Source organism: Crotalus tigris, unplaced genomic scaffold (genome assembly GCF_016545835.1).
Source record: "Crotalus tigris isolate CLP2741 ecotype Arizona unplaced genomic scaffold, ASM1654583v1 scf7180000024339.11422700, whole genome shotgun sequence".
NCBI classification, from domain to species: Eukaryota; Metazoa; Chordata; class Lepidosauria; order Squamata; family Viperidae; genus Crotalus; species Crotalus tigris.
Window position 1 is genome coordinate 2,999,357 of NW_024100509.1, and position 22,220 is coordinate 3,021,576.

General features: G+C 37.2%; 1 protein-coding gene across 1 annotated transcript; it reads right to left on the reverse strand.

Annotated features, from left to right (window-relative positions):
- Positions 1 to 6,601: 6,601 nt before the first annotated feature.
- Positions 6,602 to 21,659, reverse strand: ECSCR (endothelial cell surface expressed chemotaxis and apoptosis regulator). The gene is made up of 7 exons (XM_039326079.1): positions 20,987 to 21,659; positions 19,217 to 19,264; positions 15,057 to 15,179; positions 14,295 to 14,393; positions 12,072 to 12,108; positions 8,888 to 8,970; positions 6,602 to 8,690 (listed from the first exon to the last, which is right to left on the reverse strand). Exons 1-7 carry the CDS (start codon positions 21,042 to 21,044, stop codon positions 8,680 to 8,682), a joined length of 459 nt encoding a protein of 152 aa, XP_039182013.1. The 5' UTR covers positions 21,045 to 21,659; the 3' UTR covers positions 6,602 to 8,679.
- Between the last annotated feature and the right edge of the window lie 561 nt (positions 21,660 to 22,220).

The following is a 22,220-nucleotide window of genomic DNA, read 5'->3' on the forward strand; positions in this document are numbered from 1 at the left end:
CCTCTCAGCACTGTGAGAAGAGCGCCCCGCTGCCTGCCGAAACTGGGCAGGCTGGGGGCTGGGCGGCGTCGCACTTCTTTTCAGATTCATGCCGCCTGGCTCAGCCTCTCGGCGCTGTGAGGAGAGCACCCTGCTGCCTGCTGAAACTAGGCAGGCTGGGGGCTGGGCGGTATTGCGCAGGTAACATTGACTCTCACGCTGCTCATGGCATCCCCTCCCCCAGAGCCCACCAAGCCAGATATGTGAAGTAGGTGTGGGTCATGTACTGGCCACTTCCAGGCAATGGTGCATTTCTTCATTCTTCGTAAAGGGTGACACCTGCTCAGCTGCGTTTCTTGCCTGTTTTTCTCCCTCATCTCAAATATTTTCCCACCACTCTGTACTTAGGAAGGAAGAAAGGAACGAAGGAAAGAAGGAGAAGGAGGGTCTGAGGGAAGTCCTGCCTGAGTCCTGCCCTGCTGACCTTTTACCATCCCCTTGCCCACTCCTCCTGGCCTATCCTGGAGGTCTCCATCCTATTGCTAAGGAAGCTTTGGATACAAAGCCGGGTCTCCTCCCATGGAGAGGGAGTGGGCCTCCCTCTGACTTTGCCCTCATACCCATCATGAGCAACCTGGCTAAGGAGAGCAAGCACAGCAGCAGCAGCCTTGAGGAGGAGGTAAGTGCAGCTGGGCATCCCCTTGGGGAAGTGGGGCTGGGCTTGGTGCCGCAGGTGCTTGAGGGCCAGGCTGGGTGTTTGACCTCTGCTGCCCAGGGCTCCTGGCAGTCTGTACCACCATCCAGACCCCCAGCATGGCCTGAGAGGAACAGTGAGGCTCCTCTAGTGGACCATGCCTTGTCACTTGCCCTGGTCCCACCCCCTTCTGCCAGAGACCCTCAGATCTGTCCCACTCCTGTTCAGGCCCCCACAGGCACCCTTGACGTGAACAATGTAGAGTTGGCCATGCCACCCAATAGGCCACACCCACTACATCCATGCCCACCCAGTAGGCCGCACCTACCCTGGCCACACCCACCCGGCCCCCCGAAGGCAACCGCAATGCTGATGTGGCCCTCAATGAAATTGAGTTTGACACTGGAATGTGCAGAAATGAACAGACTAACAATGACAAAGATAAGACAGAGTCAAACTGCTATGAAATCTGGGGAACTTTTTATGATTGGCTGAAAAGAGAATACGGTTAAAAGATAGTTAACATCAATTTAGATGGAAGAAGAAGGAGCAGATAAGGAAGGAGAGCCAAGTGACACAGTATTGAATAACTGGAGGTTGTATAAATATTTATAGAAGTATATACCGAGAAGGTTAGATAAATAGAAGTATTAATGTAACAGAAAATTAATCTTATTGTATATAATACAGATAGGAAAATTTAGAGAGAGGAGTTGCTCAGACATTACCCCTGAATTGTATCTGAAGAGGTATGCGAGGGAAGAAAGGAAAGGAGAGAGAAAAGAATAAAAGAGGGGAGAAGGAAGTAGGAAGGTTGGAGGAGAAGAGGAGAAGTGGGGAGAAAGGGGAAGAGAGTGCTGAAGGAAAGAGAAAAGGAGAGGAAGAAGAGGGAAGTAGGGAAGAGAAGAAAGGGAGAAAGAAGGTAGAGAAGAAGGAGTGTGGATGCAGTGAAAGGGGAAATGGGCAGGCAACACCAAAAGTCATGTGTATGTATTTATTTAATTTTATTAAAAGTATCTTATATATAAACATAAAAAGAATGTATGTTAACATCTGATAAATATCAATGGACGCTTAAAGTGTCAAACTTAGCAGAAATGGCTAAGATTTCTCCTTATCTGAAGGATTATTCACAAGAAAGATACATTTCGATTTGGAGAAAATGGATAGATTATATTCAGAATAAATATGGGACTAAAAAGTTCCATTTATTTTATGAATAAATTTTAGATTATTATTACTGTTATTATTATTATCATTAATAGTTTAGTATAGTGGAAATTTTATGATATTGTGTTGTTTAGATATTAGGATTTTAATTTGTTTATATGATTAAGTTTATTTTTAAATTGTTTACTTTGTGTTAAAGGAGAGTTAAAGCGCATTATATTTGTTTATCTATATAGTTGGTTAATGTTAGTTAGACTATGATTATTATATTTATTACCCTGTATTCAGCTCTGGGAAGTGGGGGAGGGGGGTAGGGTGGGTGGGTTTGGGGTATATTTTATAATTTTTTGTAAAACTTTACAATTAAAAAAAAATCTGATAAATATCACGGTATATGTATGGGGAGAGTTTGGAAAAATAAAAAATTATTAAAAAAAAGAAAGAAATTGAGTTTTGACACCTCTGCTCTAGGGCATATTGATCATCTCCGTTTCTTGGCTAAGAGAACCAGTGTTGTCTGAAGACATTTTCTGTGATCATGTGGCCAGCATGGCTATATGCCAAAGGCGCACAGAATGTTGTTATCTTCCCACTGAAGTGGTACCTATTTATGTATTTGCAATTGCATGCTTTTGAACTGCTAGGTGGGCAGGAACTGGGGCAGGAATGTGAGCTCAACCTGTTGCTTGGTGCTCGGGTCTCAAACCAGGGCTGTCAGCTTTCCAGCTGACAAGCTCAGCATCTTTAATCACTGAGCCATCATACCCAAAAATCCGCTGCTTGATTATCTTTTCTAGGATTTCCCCAGGTATTGATGTCAAGCTGATTGATCTGTAGTTTCCTGGATGCATTTTTCCCTTTCCTGAAGACTGAAACCACATGAGCATTTTTCCAGTCTTCTGGCAGTTCCCTGGTGTTCCAGGAGCTCTGAATTTTTTTGTTTAGCTTATTCAATATTTAAACCATCTGGTCCTGGTGATTTGAAATTGTCTGAAGTAGATAGGTGTTTTAAACCAATTTTTTACCTACAGTAGTGGCCAAAATTGTGGAAACCTTTTGGGAAAAGTGTATTTTTGAGGTTTCATGGCTAATGACACCACTTTGTTTTTTGGAGTAGTACCATAAAATTATATATTAATGGAAAGATAATTTAATCAGGAATGTAATGCAACAAAGTTTGTTCAATTATCTGTACTGTATCCTATGAAAAGTTATAGCCAAATAACCAGAAAAAGGAAGCTCAACTTGCTTAGGTTGATATCAGGTAGCTTTCCTTCATCTGATTGTAGCCAATGAGCATGAGTGTTTAGAGAGCCAATCAGGTGTCACCTTGTTTTGGCAATGAGCCAATCAGTTCACAGTAGGATTAGTTATTAATGTCATTACTGAAGCTGAGAGGAGGACATTTGTCAGTGTGTTATGTGATCACTATCAAGTTGGCTGGGTTTTTTTGTGTTCTTTCATTTAGTGAGCTTGTAAAACATGATAAAATTAAAGTAATGGTGCAAAGACTTGACTGGTCGCCCAGAAAGCGATGTAAAATAGTATTATTAAGTGAACAAGGCTACAGTTATAAAGAAATTAGAAGAAAAATTGGTGGAAACTTAACCAAAGGTGGCATTTCTATTGTACACTTTTCCCAAAAGGTTTCCACAATTTTGGCCACTACTGTACATTGATTTCCTGTTCTGTCTACCATTGTGCTGCTTTTAACGGTTGGGCTATTTTTTTCCTTTTGCTTAAAGATAGATGCGAAGAAGGAATTAAGCGGTTGTACTTTCTCCCTGTTGTCTGCCACCTTCTTGCCATCTTCTCTCTTTAGTGGATTGATCATTTCCTTGACTTTTTTCTTGTGCCTTACTTATTCAAAGAAACTTTATTTATGTTGTTATTTTTGGTATTTGTTAAAAATCTTAGTACATTCTGAGCCTTAGCCTTTTTGACATCATCCCTTTAGATTTGGGCTATTTGCTGGTATTCCACTTTAGTTATATGCCCTGATTTCCACTTTTTATATTTGTCCTTCTTATCCTTCAGTTTGTCAGAGAGTTCTTTGTGCAACCATGCTGGTCTTGTCTGGTATCTTTTGTTTTTCTTTCTCTATGGCACTGTTTTTGATTGGCCCTTTAATTTTTCTTTCTTTCAGAGTTTCCCATGTGCCATGAACTGCTTTTCGTTCTAGGATTTCCATTCATGGAATCCTTCCTAATATCTCTCTCTCAAGTTTGTTCAAGTCAGCTCTGTTAAAGTCTAAAACACTGGTCTTACTTGTTCAGTTGCCTGGAACCTACATAATGGTGAATTTTAGTATGACATGGTCGTTCTCCCCCAGAGTTCCTACTACTTCCATTCCCTCAACTATTTCATCTGAGTTCATCATTTTAGCCATTGTTTATCCATTGCAGGATAAAGGCCTCTTCTGCACATTTCCAACCCATGTGGTCCTGAGCTTTCTTTTGCTAATTGGGCCGGTAATACTTGTTAATGTCATCAATCCATCTTATTTTAGGTCTCTTTCATGTTTCATCTGTATTAGTTAGGATTAAGTACAGTATAGCTGACCATCTAGTACTCAGCTAGGTGTGTCAGAAACCTGTTCCATGTTCCACTTGCTACAGAGTTTGTTTCCCAGTTGATATCAGGATAGTTAAATTCCCCCATTACTACAGAGGTGTGTTTCCTGCAGACCGTGGCTAATGGAATAGAAAAGAATTCATCTATTTCTTCCAATTGGTTGGATGGTCTATAGTACAAAATTATGGCAATGTCATTTATTTTTCCTCTGATATTCATCCAAATACTTTTAAGAAGGCTTTCATCCCTGGTATGTCTGTTGAGGTGTAGACACTCTTTACATACAATGCAATTCTTCCCCTCCCCTTTTTGAGTTGGTTCTGTTTCTTTTCAACAATTTATATCATTCTAGCAGCATGTTCCAGTCAGGGGTTCCAGCCCACCAAGTTTCAGTAACAGCAACAATATTGTATCTGCCTTCATGTACTAGGACTTCAAGTCCTCCCTGTTTGATACCCAAACTCTGAGCATTACCGTATACATTGTATAGGCATCTAAACTCAATACAGTTGACCTTGCGTTTGTATCTTATGTTTCCTGAGTTCCCCTTCCTTCTCATTACTCCTTTTCTCATGTTTGGTTGGTTGTCTTGTAGATTATACTAGGGGTTTGGTTTTAAAGATTGGTCTCCCTCACCTTCCAGTCCCAGTTTAAAAGCTCTTTGGGCGAGCCTAGCTAGTTGTTTTCCAAACACAAATTCTTCTCTGACTTTGTGAAATGTAGCCCATCTCTTGCCAGAGGCCCTTCCTGTAGGTAATGGTCCAAAAATCCAAACTTTTTTCAGCAGCACTCTCCCTTGAACCATGGTTTACTTCTAGAATGCTCTGTTCTCTCGTTGTATATTGACCTTTCTTTGGAAGTACAGAGGAGAACACCACCTGTACTTCCAGATGTTTTGCTTTTTTGTCTAGTTGCTCATAGTCCATTGAAATTGTTTTCAGGCTCTTAATTGTATTGTTTGTCCCAACATGAAAGAGAAAGAGATAATTAAGGGCTAAGCTATTTTAGCATTTAAGAGTACCACGGTAAGCCAAAAGTAACTGGTTACTTTTTGCTTTATGTGGAGGCTGAACCAGTCTATATTCTGAGATGGCTGCTGGTGGTGAGCCTAATGTATGTGATAGAGACCTTTCTAGGGTACAATATGAATGGGTTGTTTGTGGTGCTTTCATGTTTATTCTTTTTTTTTGTTAAAACCATTTGTATGTGTCTGTAGTGAATGCCAAGAAGGATTATGGGACTTCTAGGAAAAATTAATTTACATTATAAGCTGGAATAATGGAATATGAATAGGAAGCAGAACTCATTGTGCAGAATTTATAGTTGGGTTCTTATACTTCAAATGAATTTTTTTTCTGGTTGAAAATTTCTTGGCGCAAGAACTATATCCTGTCTCTTTGTCATAAGGACTGCTAGATTTTTAAATTTATCCTGTCAGGACTAGAGCCTAACAAATTAGATTAATGTAGGGTGTTCCATCTGTTGATGCTCTATAACTCTATATCTTCCTTATGAGACGGGGCAAAATAGAGCCTAGAAGGTTTATGGTTAAGGAGCTTGGGGAAAGTAGCTATTACTTAGCTAAAGGTTAAAAATTTAGCACCCCAATATTTTGAGTTATTGACATGTTCAGACTTTTGAGAAACAACCTCATAAAATGCTATCAGAATAGGCATGGCCAATCCCCTTTACCAGAATACAAAACTAGTCACCTTATTCTCTAGTCTAGGGCTAGGCTAATGAGCATCAGGATACCTGTTTTGGAGATGCAATATAGTGGTGAATAGATTTCCAAGAAGAGGTCAAAGTGCTCATTTTGGCTTACAAAAGCTACAATATTTAGGAGCATCTACTCCAGGGAGAATCTGTCTGCCTTATCTATGCAACTCAGCTGGGAGCTAGGAAGTTCCTTCCCACTTTGTGAGGTGAAATGGATGAAGCACTTCAGCTCATATTTTTCTTAGTACAGCTCCTCTCATCAGTATCTGGATGGCCCCTGCCTGGCTTATAAGTCAAAGGCTGTACAGCAGGGGCCTTGAAGCCTCTTTTCCGTCAAGGTTCCTGAGTATTTTGTTTCATTCTGTTTTTTAAAAATTATTTGATTATTTTTTAATAATCACATTTCTGCATTTTAATTATGAACGGCCTGGAGGGTTGTAAAGAAACAACATACAAAGACACAAGTACATAAATAAAAAGTTTATATTTCATTTCTAATCTTTGACATAGTGATTTTCATCCTGAAAGGTAATAGTTACAGATAAATTATCTCAATGTCAACTGAATGCTGCCCAATTAAATGTCTTCCAAAAAAGAAAAAAAAATCAAGGTTTGAAATTAATTCATAGGGCAAATTGATAATCTCTTCAATTTCTATGAATTTTAAAATCAAGGCAGTTCCAAAACTTCATTGAAATACTGTGTTTTATCTTGTTTTTACTGCCTTTCGAGTTCTGCTAAAAGACAAGCTACAAATCTTTATGTCAAAATAAATTATTTTTAAAAAACTATAATCTATTTTTTCCTAATGAAAATACATGGTGGCACATACATGAACCAGAGATACAATAAAATCAGAAACTAATCAGCTAAGTATAAAATCAGGACCTCAATTAAAAGCCAAATTAAAAAATACATATAAATATTGCCAAGTTATTTCTTAAAATAACTCTTTATAAGTCATGTATCAGTCCTTTAAATATCTTCTTAAACAGAAAGATTTTTAAAAAAAACTTTAAAAGGACAATAAGGCAAAATATATATCCTTGGGCATGTATACTAAACACTTGATGCAGGAAAGAAACAGACAAAAAAACCAAAAACAGACTATATCATGAGCTGGTAAGGGAGGCTTCTATTCTTTGCTTTAGTGGGATTGCCTGGGCTTTGTTTGGGGCAGAGGGTCAATTTGGGTCTGATAGGATTAGGCAAAGAGAGGAGTTGGGTTGGACCCTAGTCATGAACAAAAGACAGGAAGAGAAAAGGGTGCAGCAACCTCCATTTTGTTTATTAGATTTATTTTCTCCACCACAAACTAATGATAGGTGTAACAAGTAGTCTTAAAATTAATACCATAGTAAAGATATCAAATGTGGTGAAAACTTCCATCATTTAGTATCCACCAACCAACAATAAATGAACAAGCAGTTAATAAATAATTTGCAGACTAGTATCTGGTAGAGCAACTATAAAGTCCTTGGAAAAAATATGCAGAAATTCTGATGTATCTATAAAGATCAGAATAGTGTAAGCAGTGGTACTTCCTGTGATTTTTACTTTGAAGAAGCACATTAAGAAGAATATTGATGCTTTTTGAGCTTTCAAGATTTCAAGGACAAAGCTTCTTACATAAGCATGATGTAAGAGAAAAGACGCTCTGATACAAAAAGACCAGGGAAACTCCATCCCTATCTCCTGAAGATATTCTTTCAAAATCAAGTAGAAAAATATCTGTAACAATGACCGGAATGTAAATAAGGCAATGGCCCTCAATAAGATTTTCATCTCAGAGATAAATGGAAATACATCTTAAGACATGCTACATGTTTTCAGGAAACTAAATTGAAATAGTTAGCTCAATCTAAAGAAATAGTTTGTGACAGAGCAAAAGGAAATGTCCTCCTATTTTTTTATGGCCCCTTGAATTACAGCCTACTCCTTTCAATAGGTGAGAGCTTTTGAAGGGGCTGGAAGATATTTGGGGAAGGCATAGAAGTCTCTGCTTCCACAGTCCTTATTATACTGCTGTTTTCTGCATCCAAACCTCAACAGACAGTATAGCAGCAAATAATAATAGCCCAACAGTAAGATGCAACAGGAGTCCTGTATACGTCTTCTATAAATTCAGATAGCAATTATTAGGAAAGTCTGCCTAGGGCCCTGAATGCTCTTAAGTATACAAAACTGGACCATTGGATCCTGCATGTCCTTTGAAGCATGTAGGAGTATGACTGCAGCACGTCTTAAAACCATGTGCATCTTTTCCAGATTGCTAGCAGCTGCAGAAGACCCACATATGATCCTGTAGGAAGGTCTGTCTGCTTTAAACAATTACAGATACAAGTTATGTCTGTGCACCCCCAGGATCCAAACCACCGTTTTGCATTCAAATACAGTATGTAACACTGATTATAAAGTAATTCAGATAGTTATATTCCAAATAGTAACAGCTTAATGCTTTGCTGAATTCTCTCTGCATGAATACATACAATAAAAATGAAATTGCTGGTGTTTAGTTCTTCCTATTCTTCATGAGCAATTACCTACACAAGATCTAGGAAAAAAAAACAGGCAAAATTAGTAGGCCACTGGCCTAAGTAATTGTTAACCGAGAACACTAATACTCCTAAGATACTTGTGCTGCATTAAATTTTGCCATTCTAAAACATGAGCATGTTACATTTCTCTGAATTACTTGAACAAAAGAAAAACACTTGAACAATATTTGGGACCATGTCCCCATCCTCTTACTTTTGCTGCTGACTGCATTTAAGTCCTTCATAGAGACCAACAAAGCATTCTTATTGTCAACTGTAGTATCGGCATCAGAACAGCTATCAAAAAAACAAAAATGCATCACATTATTTCTCTGGTTCCTTCATGAGAAAATATGTAAAGTAAAATAGAAGGAACTAGCCCAGTAAACTAGGAATTATATACAGTATGTTCTTTTGTTTTAATATTGTTCTGCCATCATTATGGTAGTATTTAAAAAAGAACAAATTCATATAATATAAGTGCTATATTAATATCACAAAGTAATGAAAATAGGTCTTCTCTCTTTCTGAAATATTGACAATGTTTGGCTCAAGAAGCTTGATCCAAAATTTTAAAAGTGCTTTGGTTTTAAAACAAAAAACATGATGGGGCAGATTATGAATTATATGGTGGTTAAAGGGATCAGAGTAGAAACCATGAGATGGTGAGTTCTAATCCTGCCTTCAATATAAACCAAGCTGGGGGACTTTGGCCCAGTCACTCTGCCAAATCTAGGAAGAAAGGCTGGACAAATTACTCCTGAAAAATGATGCCAAGAAAACTGCATGAATTTGTCCATGTAGTTGCTAGGAATACATACATGCATATTTTGTTTGCTTTAGGATTAACTATTTTCACTTATTTTTTTCTTTAAGTAAGCTATTCAGCATAGATTGGGGGGAAATCGCTACACATGTAAATAAGAAGTAATTAGAATACCTGGAACAAAAAAATTCTGGCAGATAACCAAACTGCTTTCAGACCAGGTCAAGGAGATTTGGGTCAGGAGCTGATGTCCTCTGCTGATCTGAGAGATATCTTATCTCCTTGGACTGTGCAGCAGCACTTTGGATTGATTGTGTACAGTTACAGCACCTGTCTGCTACTCTTTAACATGGCTGCATCTTTTCATTAGATCAGATGTCTCCCCTCAGTCCCTTTTTGAAATTGAACCCTAAGCACGATACAATTCAAGTATCTCCCCTGCAACCCCAGAGGAATGTCCCTTACAATACTTTTGAACCCTGAATCTGCTTTGGGCTTTGGCCTAAGGATAGATTTTGGGGGAAACATGAAGAATCCTCAACTGAAAAGCAGTTGTTGAACTGCCAGCTATTTTCTCATTTTTTTATTACAATAAATGAACAACCAAAAATAATACAGTTCAGTACAAAATAGAAATTAAGATATAGATAACATTCCCTAACAATATATTTGGTCTGAGTAAATCCACATAGACAGTTTGCCAAATTAGATGAACTCTCTAAATTGACAACATTTAATGGGAGGTTTTTTTTTTTTTTGTAGCAGTCTGGACAACAATGTCCCATAGGACAGTCTAACAATTTTCTTTGATTAAAAAAGTCCTATGATAATTAAGGTTGATGAGTGCAGGTCTACACTATCCATCTTCTGTTCTATTTCAGCTATCTAGTATGAGGATTTATCATGGAAAATCAGAAGGATAAGACCAGACTGTTGATATTTCAGTCTGAGAAAATAGGTAATTTTCACTAATCAAGCTCTTACCATTCACAGTTTAGTTCTTAATGCAGTATGGGGGGCATACCTAAGCCCTCCAAAATTGTCTGCAAGAGCTGAGCTTGAATTCATTCCAGGTGAGCAATAGTCTTTGTGGTATGGAATTTCAACTGGGCAATTATTTTCCCTTTAAATACTTTAATGGCCACTGGAATATAATTGCTGCCTGTACTAAAGAGAGAAAAAAAGGAAGGGGCACTGCCATGCTGTTCTCTCTTGATTGTTATATGCATTAGATGGGATATCCAGGAAACATGTTGATAGACAACATCCAGCTGCTCGTAATTAACCAATTACATTTCCTTATAATTACTTTGGAAGACCAGAATTCTGCTTTTTATCTAATTTCAATGTCTTGCTCTGACATAATAGTACCTAGATGGAATTAAAAGAACCTTGCAAGCATTTGCCTCCTTTTTGTTAAGTAGATTTTTAAATGGGAATGGGACAACTCACGCTGGTCGATTCGTTCTGGCCGACTCCTCTGGCCATCTCACCCCAGCTGACTCACCCTGGCCGACTCTCCGCAACTTACCATGGAACAACTCAATGCGGCATAACTTAAGAAAGAGACAAATGAATTGCAGTGGGCCATGTCTTGCTTTAGGTTTGAACCTTCTCAAATTAGAGGTCCTCAAGGATGGAGTGAGCCTAAGTGTGGAGTCCCAATGGTCTGTCAGCCAAGGTATGCACTCCATTGGCTAACCTGTGGAGCAAGTGCAGCACTCCCAGATAGTCCCTGAATGGGATGCAGACTCAGGGCACAGTGCGTCTATGAGAGGAGGCCTGCTGCCCCTGGTTTTTCCTGGCACGCCCAATGCGACGGTCAGCAACTCTGCTGACATCCAGCTATCAGTCCCGCCAGATGGCTGCAGCGAGTCAGCTGGGGTGAGTCGACCACAGCGAGTTGTCCTGGACTCCTTTCAAATATCAAAAATCCAAGGCATGATAACCTTAAAGGTCAATGTTACCTGTCATGCCATTTGAGATGCTAATTAAAATGATTATTTCTCTAATAATTAATAAATGCTAGAAGTAATAAATATAAAATGTTCCATAACAGTCAACCAAAGGAAGTAGAAAGCTTTTTATTCCAACAGTTTTCATTTTCAGCAGAATGTTGAAAAGAAAATATGCCAATGGGTTCAGAATTCTGCCAATGGTCAGCATGATAACTCTCCAGAACCAAAAAGGAACAGATCTAAATTTGGTGTGGTAGAAGAAGCCACACACACACATACACACACAAATACTGGGTCTGAAAATGGGTCAGATCTCACTACTGGTGGCAATGAAAACAATTTTAAAAAATCAGCAATCCATCTTTGTAAGAGAATAGTCCCCAAATCTGTATTTTAGGTAAAATAATTTTCTCAGTGAACAAACATCCTCAGTATCAAATGTTTCATGATAGATTTTTTTATTTACTGCTAAGATAAATAGATTGGTTTAAAAGATAAAATTATCCAATCTCCAGGAAAAAAAAGTTAGATTTGTATGAAAAATGCTGCATCATTCAGAGAGGGACAGAATTGAATTCAGAAAAAAAATGAAAATAGAATTTATCCCAGTTAACATCATAATAAAGAAATGTCTTTTAATCAGAAAGAAGAAATTACGATATTAAGAGATGTACCTGTATGATATTATAGAATGTTGAAGTTTTTGTTTATCTGATAAGAAAAGAAAAATATATTACCATTTTATATTAGAAATTAAAGATATGTACAAATAAACACTCTTCTGTTTAGCAACAGCTCCTCCAACTTTTCTGGATTGTATTTTTTCAGCTCGTTCTCTCTAATCCAGCCCATTATCAAACTCAGGCATGTTCACAAGTACCAATTGATTCCTGGAACTGGATAATAAATAGATTCCCCATCTACTCTTATGTTATGAGAGGCCAGGAAAGAGTCTACTGTTACACAAACACATGTACAGCTTTGGATCATTCACTCACACACAGCTTGCTTGTCAAGACACACAGATCTCACAGCAGCCCTTGCTTCCTACCTGTGTTTTTCTGATAAATATGGCTAGAGCACACAAATAAGTAGGAAACAAGTAGGAACACATTAAATCAGTTTCGTATGAGCACTGAGTCACATAAGTTTCAATTAAAAAAAAATGTTATTAGTTGCAATGTACATTTGTTTTCTCGCACTCTCACATGCTTATCCCCACTTGCCCACATCCTTCTCAACTGGCCTAGACTGTGCAGACACTAGCTAAGGGAATGGAAGCTGCCAGGTCCGGATCCAGAGACTCAAAGGTTGGGTGGGCTCCAGATTTTCAAAGGAAAGCCCAGCCCATTAAATACAAAATGCTGATGGAGTCATAATGTAAAAAAAAAAATAATCTCAGTGGAACAGATGGATACAAACATTCTCCTAGGCAATTCCCTAATGAGGGAAGTTTTGATAAGGATACCATTCATATAAAAAAGGTTTGTTTAAACTAAAGAATGGCATGATCAGGGCAACTTGAACCTTCCAGGGGGACACTATTCCAGAAGATAAATGTCATGTTGGAGAAGGCATGCCATTTATATCCCATCGAATGATACAGTTTTAAAGATGAAACCTGGAGTGTGTGCACTGGGTTAAATATTAGTGCAGTGTTTCCCAAACTTGACAATTTTAAGGCATGTGGACTTCAACTCCCAGAATTCCACAGCCAGCGTGGAAGTCCTCATGCCTTAAAATTGTCAAGTTTGGGAAACACTGTATTAGTGGATGGTCAGAAACAATGGGCAATGAAACAATGATCACCCATGGGCAAAATGGGTGATCCCTCAGTTAGTCAGGCCCTGTGCTATAAAGCAGAGGCCCACAACCATTTTTGTGCCATGAGCTGGTTTCTGGGAAAACAATTTTTCCATGGACTGGTGGTAGTGGTGGTGGTAGTGAATGGTTTCATCCACTACCTTGATCCCACACATGCATAGATGAAGCTTCACTCACACGGCCCAGCTCCTAACAGCCATGCAATGAGTACCAGTCCGTGGTCTGGGGGTTGAGGACCCCTGCTATAAAGAGCTTTATGGATCACAACCAATATCTTAAATTGCACCTAGAAGCTTACTGGTGATCAGCAGAAGTATTACATGGACATATTAAGATGTGCCCATAATTGCCTGCATTGCTGGCTTTTGGACCAGCTACAACTTTCAAGTGATCTTCCAGAGCAGCTCCACCTGCGGTATATTGCAATAGTCTATATGCAAGGCATCAAACAGCACTGTACTAGTCTTGAAATTTTCCACAGAGGTTCAGAGCTCTCTTTGATGCCTCTGTCAAGAGATCAACTGTGATTGAATGCCTAAGAGACATGGATGCAGAGAAGTTAATGAAGTAAATAGCTGAATGAAGTATTCTGTACCTTGCTTTCCATTTTGCCCCCAAGACATTCTGATTGAACAAAATGTGAATATCAAGGGTCACTCTGATTTGAGGATAGACTGTCAGTCACTGAAGCCAATATTTCCCCTCCTTTCCCTTCAACCAAAATATTTACAAGAGCAAACATTGATTTTTCAAAATTCTGTTTTAGTGTATAACAGAGCTCCTCAGATACATATTGTATTGGAGGCAGATTTTCATGGAGGATTTTGAATCAGAAACAGAACATACTAGAATTTTCCATTCTATTCTTAACTGCTTTGAACCAGAAATAATAGGAAAGAAGAAACATAAAACAAATACTAAGATGAGTATCTAGAGTCAAGGAAGCAAATAGGAAAAACAAGGGTGTTGTCAATAATTTCAGTATGAAATTAACTAGTTAAAATGAAATTAGCAATCAAGTATGACCTACTAACCTGGATGATACTGCAACAACATTGAACACTATTACATACCTGTTACCTTTTTGCAATGATGGCAATTGAATTTTATGCTGACCACGCTGACAAGGATTATTACAATCACCACCAGAATGACAATGAAAATGATGATACCTAAATAGGAGTGGAAAATATCCATAATAACCTTTCTATTGTATTTAACAATGTCAAAGATTGCCAATACCCCCTCCCCCAGTGGTGGGATTCAGCCAGTTCACACCACTTTGGCAGAACCAGTAGCTAATTTTTTGTTGCTCAGGCCCAGAATGGACTTCTGGAAGCGGTATCCAAACAGAGAACCGGTTGTTCACATATTTGAATCCCACCACTGCCCTCCCCTCAAAGGGAACATAACCAAAGGTGACCTGCTCAACAATTCTGTCCTAACAAATATTATTATGATTGCTCAAAAGGGGGGAAGGGAGAATATTAGTTTTAACATGCCCAGCTTCTGAGATGTCATGCTCAAAACTAAGCAATATTAGAGAAGGGTACAGAACTTAATAGTGTGAGCTAAATGAGACCAGAGATGTATATTGAATTCTAATTTGTCCCAGGAATCAGTTTTAAGGTTTTATTGCCCTAGAAAGCTTAATCTCCATGAGATCTAATGGCTTAAAGGACCCCCCCCCCACATAAGATTTACTTATACAAAAACTGATAGGTGAAAGGTTTACAGGGGAAGAAACAAATAAATCAAATCAATGTCAGTAATATTAAACTATTTCCATTAATATTTCTAAACAAAATGAAACTTATGCTGCCATGTCTACTCACTTAATGCTACCACTGTTAATGCTGCAGATCTCTCTTCTGTAGGATAAGAGGTAGTAGGAAAATCTGGTTTTTCATTCTGGAAATCTTTTGTGAGAATCATCCGTTTAGATATACCTGTGGATACTTGGAAAAAGAAGATATAGAGCAGGCATGTCAAACTCACGATGTCACGTGACGTCACGTGACGTATCAGAGCTTTTTCACCATTGCTGGCAATGGGGTGGGCGCGGCTCCGGTATGATGAAATCGGCCCGCGGGCCGGCAATTTGACACCTCTGATATAGAGTAATAAAAAGAGAAAACAAATATCTCTTTGTTTATATGTGAAACAAAGAGAAAGTAAATCCTTCCATTATTTAGACAGATTTGAAGTTAAACCATTGTCCATGGAGGTGCAACTTTGGGGAATAAGTGAATTGGCCTGCTATAATAAATCTCACTCTTCAGCTGGAGCTGAATCAGCATGGCAATGATTCCCTTTTAGATCCACCATTCAGCAGAATACCTAACCAAGGCAGAAAACCTTAAATGAAGATTTTGAACCTTGTTCAATTATGTTAAACTAGGATTCCTAACTTGTTGCTTTCCTTTTTGTTGTTGTTCTTGTTAGTTGTGAAGTCGTGTTCGACCCATCCAGAAACAGAACTTAAGACTTATTTTTGGTTTTAAAATGTTGACTTGTTAGAAGAGCAAAGAGTCATGAATTTTCTTCAAAAATAATACACTAAACAAGCAAAGTGGGACTGACTAAGCAGTGTAGACCAACAATGCTACTTTGTCCTAGTAAGTAAAAGTGTCAGGGAATACTGATTTATTCTGACACACACCAGATCAAGATAATTAGCTAGTTAAGAAAATATTGTATGATTGTGCTGCAGCAGCCTTGCTTGCTAATCATCCACTTCTTCCTATGCCCAAGATGCTAGAGATGAAATGTACAGCATAACTTTAGTTGGCACTAGCAACATGGGACAAAAAGAATCTAATAGAAAATCAATAATTACATTTTTTCTACTAGTGTTGTCTCACACGCACAAATATACTCATAGACACAACATATTGGAAAATAATTTAGATGCAAGCCAACATCAATTAAATTAATTAAATTGTTTGACTCCTCCTCAAGATGGCTGCTGAACAGTAAGGAAATCTTTCTCTCCTACAACAATCTGCCGATTTTTCTCCCTAAGCTGGCTCAATGGCAGTGCTGCTCCCTAGATGTGAATGGGAACATTTAAGAATGACCCAAGATGACTTTTGAATGGCTGTGAACCCATTTGGGAAGGGGAGTTTTGAAGATTTCAGCTCCCTTTGAGAGCTGCCTAAAAGTCATGGGCATCAATATTCCTGTCTGGCATTTCAGTTTTGTTTTTTTTTAAGTGTGCCTTGGTCCTAATTTCACTTTTGAAATTTGCTTTGCTTTTTATCTTTAAAAGTAGACTTGCTGAATGCTGATTTGTTTCAATCCCCCATTGAACTTTAGCTGTTCTCTCTTTTTTCCTTTGATTTATGCTGTTGTTCTAAATAACTTTCACTTTAACATGGAGTGCTTGTTGATGGTGAAGTGCTTCCATTTGATTTATATTAATATTGGACTCTCACCACAGGGTTTTTGTTATCTTTTTAATTTGCAAAATAATTAGTGTATTTTTCTTTTAATCTTGAACCAAAATATCCAGAAAATGCCTTTTCTGTTTTCTTCTGCTTCAGCTTCTTTATTCTCTGGTTAAATTTCATAGAGTAGCGGTTCTCAACCTATGGGTTGCGACCCCATTTGGGGTCGATTGACCATTTCACAGGGGTTGCCAAGCAAGGCTGTCTGCCATTTTTTCCCCTTTTCCAGCGGGTGCCTTACCTCCCTTGGGCTGGGCCAGCTGGTGGCCCAGCCGGTGGTCGGCCTGCTCCGTCTCTGCCGCTTGCCAGCTACGCCTCGGCCGGCGCACGGGGTGGCACCACGCATGCGTGGCGCTCCTGGGCAGGAAAAGTCCTCAACTTACGACTGGTTGGGTAGTCCTCGACTTATGACCGGTTTAGTCCTCGACTTACAACCGGTTTAGTCCTCGACTTATGACCAGTTGGGGGTCGCGGCATTAAAAAGGTTGAGAACCACTGTCATAGAGCATATATCTAAATATATATTTAGCTAGACAACAACTGATAAAAAATAGTATCAAGAATCAGATGTGGATATTTGATCCAGGATGAATTATTCTTAACTTTTGGAATGATTTGGGATAGATAAGATAGATAGGTAATTTTTCTATAAGTTGATTACAGCAACACTTTGTTAACAGAGGGTTTGGAAACTTTAATCTTATCCTTTTCATTATTATTGTTCTTCCTGTTAACTATGTTGTCATTAATGTAGCATAGAGATGACAATTCTATAGCCTGCAAATGGATTTACTAGTTTGAAAAAATGGGGGCATTGTTTTGCAAGGGGTGGGAATTAATATTGTAGCAATGTATTAATCAGTATTCAACGGGGGAGATAATATGTATATATTTTTCTTTTTTAATGCACTTTTTAAAATGTGTTGTGCGCTTTGTGTCTTTTGTTGTTGTTTTTAATTTTTTTTGGAGTTTTGTATTTTAACTTTTCTTTGAATAAATAAAAATTATTTAAAAAAATAATTAAATTTGTTTCCCCTCTTTCTCTCCTGAAAGTAGAGTACTTTTCCAGTTGGTTGGCAACTGTTAAAGTAGCTATTTTATGTAGTCTTTTGGATGAAGGATGCTTAAACAACTTTCACTTTGCAAAATAGAAAGCTGTTCAGTTATCAGTTCACCAATAATCACTGCTGTAATATATAATAACAATAATAAAAACATGCTGCATGTATAAAGATTTTATAAAATTCTTTTAATAGTGTGCATGTTAATTAATATGTTGGGGGCTGTCTAAAGGCAGGGAAAAGCAGTTTTTAAATGTATACATAAATGTTGATTTCCTATTTTGAATTATTGTCATTGTTTATTGCTGTCTTCTTTTGCTCCATTTTTACTAGAAAAAAACTGGGGAAAATAGTGTGGGAAACAATCCTGAAACAGGATTGAAGGAATTTGACCAACCATATAACGATTTTTTTTAGTTATTTTGATAATAATCTAAATCTCTTAACGTGCTTTTTCTCTTATAAACCAAACTAAAATCTTTTAAATATCATAGGAGAACATTGATTCTTCAACACTGTCGCAGAACTTGCTTGGAACTTAGTATAATAGGCTTTGCAAATAAAAAGGAAGATATGAAGATTAATGTTTTATTTCAAAGAGAAAAAAAATACATTTCAAGCTAATTTTTAACCATTAGGTTAATATATAAGACTTTGTTTAGTTTTTATTTTATTATTATTAAAACAAATTTTATTGATTTTTTTAATTTTTAAGACAAAGTGCTCGAGACACACTTGGGGTAATCAAAAATCCAAAAACAAAACCTATGTAGATAACTTAATCAATACATCAAATATTCCCTCTCTATTTCACTCAAATAGCTTATATATTTAAAATTAATTTCTATTAATCCTAAACCTGTTTTACAGCTTTATACAATTACAAGACCATAATCAAATTTAACTTTAAATAAGCACATTATCAATTCAGGTATCTCTTCCAAATATATCCTAATTCTTTAATTTCATCATAAATCTTATTTATTCCTCCTTCCACTACTATCTCCCAGTTAAAATAAAATATTAATCTATCCTATACATATCTAATCCATCAATCAATCAGTTTCTTTAGGCTAACACAATAATATCAACCTTAAATCATTTAAGTCCATTAGACAAGGTTCTAATTTCATCCAATTAATTATCAGACCCAATAACATCGATATTATCAGATAAAACACATCATCTTATTAAAATAATATTCAATTCATTATTAGTTCAATCCCGATCTAGAACACCTCTTCAGTTTTCTTCATTCCATTATATAATAATTTTCATACATATAAATGTATTATTCCAAAACATACATTCTTACTTTATTTAATATATATATTCTAATAATCACCCATTTTTCTTCTAACACAAGAGCTTAATCCTTAGATCAATCCATAATTCTAAAATGCCTTAAATCCAGTATATATAATTTTAAGTTTCTATTTTCAGTCTTATTGTGTTGTTTAATAAATAGTAGCAGCTGTCCTCTACCTGCCAAGGACGGAAGAAAGACACTGCTGTTCTCCTTAGATTCAGGACCTACAAGCAAAATGAAAAATGAAAAGGATATTTGAAGGAAAGTTCTGGTTTTCATAACTGTATGTACTTAAAGCAAAACTGATCTTCTCTCTCCTAAATATTGAAATGGCCTATTTCAATAATGCCCACTTCTTCCCATTCATTAGCTACTAGTACTTCAGTTTCAGACTACCGTACTTCACTTCTGGCCCTATCGACAAATATTTCCCATTATCTTGAAGAGAACGTCTTCCGATGTGGCATGCCCAAGCTCATTTCATATCACCTCCCTTCAGATTTCCATAAACAGCGTGGATCACCATGCCCATATTGATACCTCTTTCCCATATGGTTTGCTTAATTTTTTATTTCCCCCCATATTTTTTAACAAATTCAATAAACAAACATGCTACATGTGCATTCCGTTTAATACTATTTTTGATATGATGCTTTTGAAAATAAAATGTATTGTTTTAATTTATTTAAACAACTTTCTTTTGCATTAAAAGGAAATTTGTCACTGAACTCTGATTCAGTTGATGTAATTGTTATTTGATTTCTTTGCTGGGAAGATAAGGCAGGTCATAGTTTCCCTGATTTTGAGAATAATAAGACCATTAGTATCCTAATTTCAAGAAGCTAATATTCAAGAGTGGATTAAAGGAAGAATAGAAGCAGGTCAGTTCAGGACACAAAAGAGGTTTGGTTATCAACTCCTTTAAGAATAGTCTTACAATAATAATTACTCTAGAGAATGGAGCATGATTTGAGAGATACTATACTTAATTTATGTTTTTCTGAAATATATATATCATTTGTTCTTCTTTACTTTTTTGTCCACTAAATCTATATCTCAGCTGAAACCATCAATATTAAGACTGGAAAGACAAAATCAGTGGTAGTGAGAACAACAATAGTGACAGTTCTAGGCTGAACACAAGTGGTCTTCCAATCTTTCTGGCTTTGTGATATCTTGCTGAGACTTGATACATAATAAGGAAGTTTTTCAAAGTTATTGTCTCAGCTACCTAGAGCAGACGTGGTGCATATGAAGTCATATCTGTGCCAGCCTAAGAAAAAGTATTTGCAGATGCCTCACTATGAATTATAATTTGCTTGAGATTTGGGCATCAGATATGCACATAAAGTCATTTTTGGTTCTATCTGTAAGTTTGTAAAAAATATGTTATTTATTTATAAATGTTATACATTAATTTAATTAATTAGACAATTAAGTTACCTGAAATATTATTATTGGGGATAAATAAGCCATTTTCCCCCACCCCTTCCAGTCTACTTATGTATAATGAGCCAATTTGTAATGTCAAGATTCAGAATCTCTATTTGTAGTACAATATGAATAGCAAGAGATTTCCAACAACTAACAACTCTTTTGACCATTCACAAATAGAGAGAAACTGCTTTAGCTTATTTCTCGAAAATTTATGAAGCTGATTTAAGAACTGTAAAAATAACATAGTTGAATCTAGCTCAGCAGCATCAACAACTCTCCAGTGACTCAAGCAGAAAGAAGCCTTATCTAAACAAGTTAAATTAGACATTTTTTAATTGTAGCTGTCACAGAAAAAAAAAATATGCAAGCTAACCATCTACTCTATTGTTGAACTTTGATCTTCTATCTAACTGAATGCAATTAAGGCTGCAATTGTTCTCTTGCTTATTAAAGAACTTCATGAGGCTTACTAGTGAGTAGACATATGATTGGTCAATATAATACCTTACCTTGGAGAAGAACACAGTGACATATCCAGAAAAATATTAACATTTTTAAAGCTAACATATTTTCTTCCACTTGTCCGTCCTTAGTTCCTTACTGTTCGATTCATTCTGTGGTTGGAAAAAAAATGGGGTGAACTTTGACTGTGTGAGCTGATTGTCCCAGGGCTTCCTGTTAAATAATAGAAGGAAGCAGGCTCAATCAACAAGAGGACTGACGCTGTGGAATTTCTCTCTTGCCTGTTATAATTTTGAAGGATATGAGACAGAATTAATCAGTACAAAATAAATTTAAGTCTACATACTTTCAGAGTACCTGTTTTCTGAGGATATTATGTGGTGTATTTAAAAATCACACTTAAATATGAGGATTAGATTTTAAAATGAAAATTTCCCCATTCTGGTCCTAGAAAAAGGCTGTGAAAAGGTAGGTTTGACTGACTTCATAAGAAAAGACTTGTGAAGAGTCTCATACTGTTCATTTCATTTTTAGGTGATTAGCTAGGTACCATCAATTTAGGCCAAAGCCTCAGATGGACAAATGTCTGTAATCTGCCTTCAGCAATAACCCCTAATGCTTCCAAGGATATTCCAATAATATCCAATTATCCGCCTTATCTATTTCTTCCCTTGCTATTTTCTCCCTCTGGCCAGGAGAGTCTGCCAACCTACATCTGCTCTTGTCCTTATCCGTAGTAGTTTGACTTTGAATGTGATGTTGGCCTTTGATGCCCTAAGGCAGTGGTTCTCAACCTGTGGGTCGGGACCCCATTTGGGGTCGAACGACCATTTCACGGGGGTCGCCAAACAAGGCTGTCCGCCATTTCCCCCCCCCTTTTTCTTTGGCCACGCCCCTGGCACCCAGTGATGTATAAGTGGTTGGGGGTCACCACAACATGGGGAACTGTATTATGGGGTCACGGCATTAGAAAGGTTGAGAACCACTGCCCTAAGGCCTTCATTATCCCCATAATAATTTTTTATTGAAAGCTACTTGTTTCTTTCCCTTTTTGAAATTTTGAGAAACTTTCTTTTGCTTTGATTATCACGTTCCTTTCACATTTTCCTTTGTCTCTACCATAACTCCTCAGGTTCTCTACTGTATAACATTAAGCATACCAAATCTGTTCATTATAACGATCTCATATACTAATTATATTATCCAGGACAACTTCCTCTGGCTTATTTCTTAACTTTAATTTTCTAAGTTTATTATATATTTAACATCAATAAGTAATAA

What these genes read in the sequence shown, in the direction of transcription:
- ECSCR (XM_039326079.1), bottom strand. Translation starts at nt 21,044, where the DNA reads ATGTTAGCTTTAAAAATGTTAATATTTTTCTGGATATGTCACTGTGTT. An exon ending in TCACTGTGTTCTTCTCCAAG is followed by an intron (nt 19,265 to 20,986) that starts GTAAGGTATTAT and finishes TTTTGCTTGTAG; the next exon opens with GTCCTGAATCTAAGGAGAAC. An exon ending in CTTTCTTCCGTCCTTGGCAG is followed by an intron (nt 15,180 to 19,216) that starts GTAGAGGACAGC and finishes TCTTTTTCCAAG; the next exon opens with TATCCACAGGTATATCTAAA.